We start from the raw sequence: 10,370 nt of genomic DNA on the forward strand, positions 1-10,370 counted from the left end.
TAAAATGAATCCTGAGGCAGTTGTGTAACCATGTATGCTCCTTCCTTGGTGTTTTAACTGGCTGATGCCTACACAGGGTGTGGAATTTCCTTGTATCTGAACCATTTCCTCTTTAGGAAACAGTCCACAACCTGTGGTTTAGTCCTTTATCCACAGGGGTCGCTTAGTGTGAGATACAGATTGAAGATGCAGTTTCAAGACTGCTTTCTTTGTACCTTACTCAGCTAGGGATATGGATCCTAGGCTGCTCAGGCTCATCTTCCAATTTGGTGGTGTCTCCTTCTGCCAAGCTTAAGTCAGACTTGTGCCACTTTAGCTGAAGGTATCTTTCCATCAAGTCAGCTCCCACGTTGAAGACCAGAGCCAGCCAGGCCAAGCCAAAAACAATCCATATTGCAGTTAGGCTCCTGTACACAGGGATATAGTGCTTGTTGGGGTTCGTGCCTGAAAAATCCAGGAAAATTTGTATATTTATCTTGGCAGCTTTGGTCTGCTAAACATACATACTCATACACCCTCTCCACTCTTGCAAAAGTGTATATGTTAATGAGCTTGTGGGATCCATCAGCAGATATATTTTTTTTCATGCCAACTCTCAGGTTAAGCTTAGCACAGTTAGCATGAAATCCCTGAAGCTGAGACTATATAATAAAAAGAGCCATATCTAATATTAATTAGGGATGCTCAAAATCAATGGCTCCTAGCCAACTACAAAGGAAAAAAGTATTGAAAATTAAATGTTGAATCCATATTAACCATGTTACTCAAGAGGCACACAGGGGATCTCAGATGATTTAGACAGCTACAATCCAGTGAATCAGTGATTGCTTTTTGGAGGGTGATATTACCTCAGTACTGGGATTCCCAATCACTTGGATTATATGGTAAATGTAGCCATTTCAATTAAGTGGTTATGAGAATCTTAATCCCTGGTTTGATATTTCCACAGCATGAGCAATCAGTGCACCTGATACAGTCATGAAACTCCACAGTGCCAGATTCAGCACGAGATTCTTTTTTATCTCCTTTTGGGACAGAGTTATGACCTCTAGGAGAGGAGGGCAAGTACTTGTGGTTTTAACAAATAAATACATTAGACACGACCTGTTAAGATTATGCATTTGTTCAAATAAGTGTGTGGAAAAACAGCCCCTCATGTGTCTCTATCATGATGTTCTCAATCTAGAGGTCTAAAGGGTATGTAATGTCACTGAGTTTGTTTTCTTTCAGAGGCATCCTGTGGTTGTCACTAATCTTCTCCCCACTTTAAGTACTGATTATTTAATATTTGATATGATTTGTTGTTGGGAATGGTAGGGACTTGCTAAAACAAATCAGTGTTAGGAGAGTGTGGTTCAAAGGCTTAATACTGAAAAAAGAATTTTATTTATATTCCACCTTTCACTCTTGCTAACATTTGTACCAGCCTGGACACAGCCACTGTTGAATGAGTGTTCAGTGGCACATGTGAAATGAGTTGGGTGACTCTTAGGTTGGCTGTCAACAGAAAAATGCTCATATCCTGTAATACATTAGCTCACTGTTACCAGTCTGGCTGAGCTCACTCTTGACCAGGTCTATAGTGGAATGGATATCTATGCTTCCTGTATTTAGTTTTATACTAGAGTTATGAATTTCAGCAAAGCTCAATCCAGTTCATGCTCTTCTTTACCTACTACATAGTCCCCAAATCCAATGGTGCTCAGGGTGATGAAGGTGAAGTAAAAGCCTTCTCCATAGCTCCAGCCTTCTACATAACTGAAGACCAGTGGTGGGAACACCAGGAAAAGCAAGGTCCCAGTGGTCAGGAAGATGGCCACTGCCAGGGTTTGAACCACCTGAAAGAGAAGAGGAAGATGGCAGCTAAAGAGCATGGAGCAGATGTCTTGTCAAAAATGCTGTGTCTGTTTTTACTCTTGAATCACAAACCCACCCCACCTGGGAGTGAGTGCAAAAAAAAAGAAGGATAAGCTAATGCTTCCATGTACTGCAGGCTGAGCTCACTGCTTACTCTGCACATAGATATTGTATCTAAGCATGAAAAAAAACCCCTTAAAATTAGGAAAAAAAGGAGGATTTTTAGAAAGCTTTTTGCAATGAGTTTTCAAGAATGCTCCAGTCATATTTTCAGACTTACTATGACAGCCATTGGAATGAAATACTCATTTTACAATTTCAATTCAAGTAGAGATGCTCTTGTAGTCAACTAGCTCTTGTCTTTGAGGAAAGTCACCACATACTGCATAAGTCATGAAGCAAAGATGGGCAAGAACAAACTGGGGCTCTTTTCACTATGACTGATTTATAAAATGGCTAGCAAGAGCTCAGCCAAAAATATATTTGGATGAAATCTAAGCAAAGTCACTTTGCCTGCTTTCATTTTTAACTTTAGCTCAGAGCAGAACTGGTTTGTGTCAGCACAGGGCAGATCTCTGCCTCTCAGGACAAACATCTGCCTGCAAGGAGATAAGTTACAAAATATATGTGACTGTGGTAGATGGGTACAAAGAATGGTCAGTGGATGGGTCCTGAAGGGATTTTAGGAGTTTACAACTGATGATCAGGAACTTATGGGTTTCCAGGGAACACATTCTGGTGAACTTTTGACTAATGGTATGGGGGCTGATTCAAACTCATTGCAATTATTTAAAAATGCTCTCAAGGGCAATCAAACCAGAGTATGATTTTTTTTATTAATGAGCATATTGTGACTGGAGGAAAAGCCAAACCACTGCTTATAAAGTGGAAGGTGCAGATACTATGTTTTAATTTATCTCTCTGAATTATCTCACATAAAAAATAATGCTCTGTGCTTGAGAAATATGGCTTGAGATGACTGGATGACTTTGACAAGTCACTTCTATATTATGTGTCATGTCACTCTAGCTGTGTAATAAATAATATTTGCTTCATTGCAGAGCAGTTTGAGAATTACTGATTGACATGATTATTGTTGATATATAATTCAGTTGTTCTCATTTACTTTATTCCAGGACTGTAATAGAGTTTAATTACATAATCAACTTTGCATAAAAATGTATACTGAAATGAACAATTTTACTTTTTAACCTGGCTTTTAAGAACTTTCTTGTATAAACCTAATGTTGGGAACAATAAGTCATGGAAAATGAAGAAGTGATTGCAATTAATTTCCTAGAGCATGACAAAATTCTGTTTATAAGGAATAAACTTTCTTGAATAAACTTTTCAGAGCAAACAAGCAGATACAGCTCCAAAGCTTTGTCTGATCATAGGAGTTCTGTCAGAAATGTCAACTCAGGAGTGAAAAGGGAAAAAAAAAGGTCACATCCCTGAGCTGCTATCAGAAATCTCAGGAAAGATGCAGCTATATTAGTATGAAAATCCTACTGGTGGTAGGGCTGCATGTGTTTGGGGAACAGGCAGAGGTTATGCAGCTAAAGAATTTCTTGCTTATATAATCCAAGTCTGCATTTGACAGTACCTTTATAGCTTTCCCATTGTAGCTAAAGAATTTAGTGACCCAAGAGACTTTACAAATGTAAAAAAAAAAACTTGTGCCAGAACTCTGAAATGTTTCAACATATCTCACATATCTAATCTCCCTTTTCCCTAACTGAAGGGGTTAATTCATCGAACCTTTTTTCAGAAACATGCACTCACTTTGTAATAAATGACCTTCATGTATTTTCCATTATCGGTGCTTTTCTTATTAAAAAATGTCTGGACTAGTTCAACAACTCAGCAATAAACTGTAAGTAAGGAGGAGTATTTGTGTTTTAAGAAAAGAAAAGGAAGGAAGTGCTCAGTTGCTGGCACAAACAGGAAAGTTAATTCCAGCCAGACCATTAGGCCAATAAAAATAAGTTGCCTTTGCACAGTGTAGAGCTAAACTCTGGATAGATGCTGGCATAGACTGGAGAATAATAGCTTGATTTGGCAATGTGTGTACATGCACGTATTCTGCCAAGGTCACCGGGTCTATGGTTTTGCTGAGTAAGGTTTTAAAAGGCAAATCTTGGGCCCCTTAAGCAAAAGCCTATAGCTTTAAAGCTATCATAGGTAGATTAGGTGTATCAAGTTTCTGATACAGAGAGCCATGTAATTGCTGTTGTTCACACAGGAAACCTAAGCTAGCAGCAGCAGCTATCTGAGAAAAGAACTTCAACTAGTTTTAAAATAGTGAAATCAAATGGTAAATTGACTGTACCTGGGCACGCCCTGGCTTTTGCACCCATCTTTCCAGGGTAAGCAGATGAGCATTGAGAGCTTTCCCCAGCTGATTGAGGAAGGCCAGGTTGAGGGGCACTCCAAATAAGGCATAAAACACACAGAAGATCTGCCCTGCCACGGTGCTTGGGGACAGGTTACCATAACCTGGAAAAAAAGTAGAAAACAGTTACATGAAAAGGCTCTACAGGCAAGCTGCAGGCATCATGGAATGTTCATAAGCTTGGAACCTCAACTACATTAATTTCAGGAACCTGTGGATCTATGATTTTCTGCAATTAAATCTGTCTGCAAATTGCCATTGCTTATGATGAAGCCTTTTGCGTTCACTACTACTAGCTGAAAATGAAACATGAAAAGTATTACTCTTCCAGGTACCACTGTAACTTTCTATAGGTCTCTGATTTTGTGGTGAGTGTGACTCAGTGCTTCAAAGCAACTCAAAGATGTGTCCACGTACAAAATGATCTTGCATGTACCAAGTAGGCATTCAGCTTTTTTGGGAGTATTAAATACTGTATAAAGAAAAATAACAGGCATAATTGGAAACAATAGAAAACCATAAACCACAGTAGTTGATTGTCTTGCAGGTGTATTCTGTCCACTAATTACACATTTCTGGGGGCTTTACAGGACAGTTGGAGGAAACACTAGTTTTTAAGGAAAGAGAGTGACTCACCTATAGTGGTGACAACAGTTCCTGCAAAAAAGAAGGAGTTGCTGAAGTCCCAGTTACTGGGATTTGTAGAGTTTCCTTCTGGGTTGACGCCTTTTTCCCATGCTTCCATGAGGACCTGAAGCAGAAAAGGTCATAGGAGCAAAGATGAGGAAGAATGTCAGAAGTAGAAATAAGTAAATACTATTTTCCATCTTGAGCAAGCAGAGTGATAAACAGTGTAGATAACAGGGTAGACTTGGACTAAAAAGAACTTTTGCTGACATGGCAAAACTTGGAAATAGAGCTGGTCAGAAACTTGAACTCTTGCTACAGGAGAACAGGTCATTGAAGCATGACAGGTTCCCCAGCTAGATGAAATCTAATGGGAAGGGGGTGGATGAGTCCCCAAAGTGATCAAACTGGGAAAAAAAATTAAAGCTGTGCCATAAAAAAATAAAGCTCTTCTCTCCTTCTGTAATCTAGTAATCACATTCAAGTTTTTGATTTAGGTATGTGCAAATGTATAGCTGTATCTGTGGGCAGCGGCATGAGGAACATGCTCATTTCTGTTTCCTCCATGTAAATACTTGTAAGGATGAATTACTATTTTTGGCTATGACTTCCATATAATTTTCAGTGAATATTAGGCTTCTCTTAGTCTGAAAGATTAACAAATAAAATGTGTTATCTGCTATTCCAGATAGCTCTTACCAGACCAAGACTACTGTGTGCCAAAAAATTAGTGTTCCTACATCGAATATCCTGTCAACTGCCTTAAAAAAAATTGTGTTCCTTTGCTGTCCCCAAGGATTTGTCTGTGGGAGATTGGTTTCCCTCTGCTCAGTGGTTGGGGTTTTAAGAATCCCTTTGTTTGTCACACACCTTACAAAAGCTAAAGCACAGCATAGCCTTTGTAATATTCCAAAATGCCTGAAGGAATTACTTGTTCATCTCTTCAGAAGACTTTGTATGGTGTAAGACATGAACAGGAGTCAATAGCAACCCCAGCTTTAGCTGGTTCCAGGAGTATGAGACCCAAAAAGATACTCTTTCTTGATTCAAATGTTAGCCACTCCCAGAAAGATTGCTTTTCTAGTGAGCATAACTCCTACAAGTTATCTGATTTTGGACAGGTTCTGCAATATTAGCTGATTTGTACTGGTGGACTGAGTATCCTAAGTATAGTAGCTAATTTGATTCCTTCAGCAAAAAATCCTATAGCATTGGTCAAATTTATTAGAGGGCTGCTGGACATCATCATGTTGACCTCAGGACTGAAGTGGCAGCAGAGCTTATTTTCAATATGACAAAGAATTTTGCATTATCCATTAAAAGCCTTTTCTTAGAATGAGAAGAATTCAACATGTCAGATTTTCTAGAGTCGCTTCTTTAATTTGCTGCTTAGAAGAAACACACAGAAGCTACTGAGGTGTGAGTATTTTGAAATAACCACAGGTTTAATTTATTCCTGTAAGGAACACTTGACAGTTCTGTGCATTTCAATGCACAAGAGTTCACAGGAGTTACATTCACATCATGAGAGCCAACACAGAAGAGTAAGGCAACTTTAAATGTTGAACCATTCAGACACAGTCTGACAAGGCCAGATTTCTTGGTGTAATTGATGCTCTTAAGTACAACCCCATGAAGGAACCCCATGAATGAAATGGCATCCCAGTGCCCAACAAACAGGTTCCTGTGGGACAGTTATAATGGCTCCAGGCTCCTTTCACCCACAGCTCAGGTAAGGGTTATGGCAGGTGCTGAATGGTTGGTTAACATTAGCTGTTGGCTTTGGGACAGAAGTCGTCAGTATGGAAAAGCAACGTGCTGTAATTTACAGTAAGAATATGAAACCTACATTAAGCTATAGTAGGGTGTGGAGAGAATAAAAATTGCCTGGTGTTTCTGCTCCTGTCCCCCTGCCAATGCACATTGCAGCCAACTGTGATCATAGACAAGGATGTTGTTCTTCTGGTCTGTATTTATATCACGTCCTTGAGACTGAAGAAGTATGGACATGATCAAAACACAGACTTCTTACTCAATGCATCTGCTTCTCAGTTATGCTGTCAGACTGGCATAATTTCCTGACCAAAGTATGCCTACCAGAGATGCATTAGATAAAAGAGTTTGGATTTGCACTTTCTCAAAGCTCCAGGCTGCTCATGTTAGGAGCTGCAGCTCAGAACCATCCCCCAGCTAGGCAGGTTTAGCTATGCAGAACCAATGCAGTTTATTGACATGGAATTATAAGAATTTGTTTCATGCACAATAGAGTCAAAAGTTAATGAATTAGAAGTGGTAACTCATTATAAGCGATAACAGATATGCCAAGAAAAATCTGTGTTGAATCTCACATTGTAGGACCTAAAGAATTAAGGCATTAAGATTAGACATCTTATACTTGTTAGCTGAATAGACTGAGTCTGGGGGCTGTGTCTCATTGCAGTTTAACTACTGTGACTTTTCAGACTGGAACTTGTGGTATGACGAACAGGCCTCCTTAACCATATAGTTAAAGAGACACAACTGCTTCCCTGCATTAGAAATTTAATATGGGAAGACTAGTGTTCTCTAATATTAATAAGAGTTAGACAAATTGGTTAACAGGTCTTTTGAGCAACATATGGGTCAGAGAGTACCTGCACTTACATATACCTTGAGGACTGCAAAGTCTCAATACGCTGAAGCTTGGAGGATTGTAGATGATTTGGTGCCCTCAGCTGGTTTTGTCTGGAACAGCTTACAAGTGAAATTGTGTTTAATTCAGAAGAGACACAGCTGCAAAACACGATTCTCTGAGTGGCACAGCAGCGGACCTAAGAAAAGTCCATTGGAGTCAGAGAGAGAAGAATCTGGACACGTGTAACCTCCTCTAATGTTTTGAGGGTAGTGAAGATTTAAATAAACCTTTCAATCCCATAAAGTATCACAGTTAGGTTTAGAATGAGAATCGGGGTTTGCACCTCTGCAATCACTATCAGAGAGATAAGGGAAGGACAGGTAACATCCCCAAGCCAAGAAGGTGAAAAAAATAGATATGTTTTCAGGCATATAAGGTCTTGAAAAGTCAAGTCATTTTCTGGCACATGTCCAAGGTTCCACAAGTAATAAATATATCACAGTATTAGTAATCAGAACATTGGCTTTGTAGATGTAGAGGTTCAGGCACCTTTTCTACTATTTCTGATCTGAACTTCGCTGTTCGCTTAAATCCATATATGAAGTCAGGGCTTTTTTTTGATCAAAATCATGTACCTTCATGGAAGTCCTCTGACTTGGGCAGTACAAATTGTTTTGAGTTTTTATCAGTTTTAATAACATGGTAGAAAGAGTTCAAACTGTTCAGGCACTCAGCTTTGCAACTGGGTATGTTTTGAGTACAAACTCAAGGATTCAAGGTTTCAAAGTTCAAGTATTTCTGTCCAGTTCTTGCACTACTATTATGAGAATATATCTATAATACCAGGAAAGGTCTATTAATTTACCTCCAGCCAGTTTTGAGGAAAAGATTAAAATGTAATTGAAGTTGTCATTAACTGACAACCCATATTGAACAAAAGCCTTTTATCTCTTCTTATAAGTGATAGATAACACAGTTTGTGATGGTTGACTTTATATTTTATTTAGGCCTGGAAGTGCAGGACGGCCCTCAAAGGTAGTAGACAATTTCACAGAATCACAAGCTTGGAAGAGATGTCCAAGATCGAGTCCCACCCAGCCCTAACACCTCAACTAGACCATGGCACCGAGTGCCACATCCATTCTTTTTTTAAACACACCCAGAGATGGTGACTCCACCACCTCCCTGGGCAAACCATTCCAATACTTTATCACCCTGTTTCCCTTGCTGCAGCTTAAGACTGTGTCCTCTGGTTCTGTCAGTTGTTGCCTGTACATTGTTGTTTTTAGTACAAAAGGGCAGAATTTGCACAGGTTTGGACTGGAGAACCTTGGAAGGGCAACCTACTTCTTTAGTTTTGATTCTTATTTTTTGTTCCCATGCATAATTCCCTGTAATATTTTTAACTCCCAGTAATGCGGGAGATGAGACCCATGAAGCTGAAATTATTCCAATGTAGCACAAGTGCATCACTAGATGCACTTATATTTTGGGAGTTCATGACTGTGGAAAGAAACAAGTTCCATAGATCAAGATGAAGAAGTATATGAATAGGCTTGAGTTATTTATAAAGTTAGATATTTAATATCATGGACAGCTGATCAGTTTAGATCATGCTAGGCTACTTGGCCCCAATAGTATAATTTCTTCTAATGAAAATAATGCTTGAGCCAAAATAATGGGAACCCTTTCCTCTTACCTGTACAAACTGCTCCAGGGCTTGTCTGTCCAAGCATGTGTAATTCTGCAGGAACTTGAGCTTTTCCAGCTGGAACTGGTCCCGAAAATGTGTTTCTGCCTGCTTCTCCAGCAGCTGGAACACCATAGCACCCAGGAGGAGGTAAAAGAGGTACCCCAGTACCAGCAGTGGAGTCCAGCTGATCTGCCGGCTGTGCATGGTGAGGAGGGGCATGCTGCTGATCTGCCCGTGCCAGCCCCTGCTCATAGGTTACTGTTCCAAGATATGACCTACCCAAAACACCAGGAATCACACACCCATGTTCCAAGCTACTGCCCTGGAGAGTTTTTCAATAAAACATCAGGATATCAGGGCTTACAAAATAAGACTAACAGAGAAATTTTATCCCTCCACATCTGTTCTCTATGCAAAATAAAGGGTGAACATTTATAGCTTAATAAGACTGTGAATCATAGTGTCTTTCTTCTATTAGCTTTTATCCAAAGATCTCAATCAAATGAATAAAGCCCTCTGAGGTTGGTATTAGTTTCCAGGCTGGGAAGCTGAATCAAAACTGCGGTTATATGACTTACCCCAGGTCATATGAATATAGAGCAACAGATAAACTCTTAAAATCCTGATAAGTAAAGCCTTATTCTAAACAATAGACTTCTCTACAACAAAAGGCTCTAAACTCTTTAATTACAGCAGACTCCCCAGAAAGAAAAGTATGGAGCTGAATAAATGGAAAAGTCAATAGCTGCTGTCTGTACCATACCAACATTGCTGGCGCCAGTAAAACCAGCATGTTGAAGCTTATAAACATCCTGAATTCAACTTGGTCACACAAAAAAAACCTCTTTCTTTTCTAGTCCTAAGAAGATCAATCCTCTCACTGTCTTGCCTACTGCTCCTGAACCCTGTCAGATGACTCCACCCTTTAGTCCACAGAGTTAGAGAATAAACCGCTCATGCCTACTGCCTGCAGTGTCTGTATTGCCCTTTTAATCCAAATACTTAAGGGGGAAGGAGGGCTTACTATTAATCATTAGCTTAAAAAGTATCAGTTTCACTCATGGGAGCCTTAATAATTATCATGCCCTGGAAATTAGCTGGGCTTGCATTTTTTTTCTGTAGGAAGAGCTTTATGGCAAGTGTCATCTGTCACACTGCTTCTGAAAGAAAACAAACACAGACAC

The 10,370-nt window shown here is 39.5% G+C and overlaps 1 protein-coding gene across 1 annotated transcript; it reads right to left on the reverse strand.

Annotated features, from left to right (window-relative positions):
* Positions 1 to 220: 220 nt before the first annotated feature.
* Positions 221 to 9,405, reverse strand: LOC311151383 (potassium channel, subfamily K, member 16-like; the record flags this gene model as incomplete). The annotated part of the gene is made up of 5 exons (XM_084201764.1): positions 221 to 444; positions 1,673 to 1,838; positions 4,190 to 4,356; positions 4,889 to 5,003; positions 9,193 to 9,405. The coding sequence occupies 5 exons, from the start codon at positions 9,403 to 9,405 to the stop codon at positions 221 to 223; spliced, it is 885 nt and encodes a 294-aa protein (XP_084057890.1).
* Positions 9,406 to 10,370: the final 965 nt, after the last annotated feature.

Source organism: Fringilla coelebs (genome assembly GCF_963513975.1).
Source record: "Fringilla coelebs genome assembly, chromosome: 3".
In the NCBI taxonomy this organism is placed as follows: Eukaryota; Metazoa; Chordata; class Aves; order Passeriformes; family Fringillidae; genus Fringilla; species Fringilla coelebs.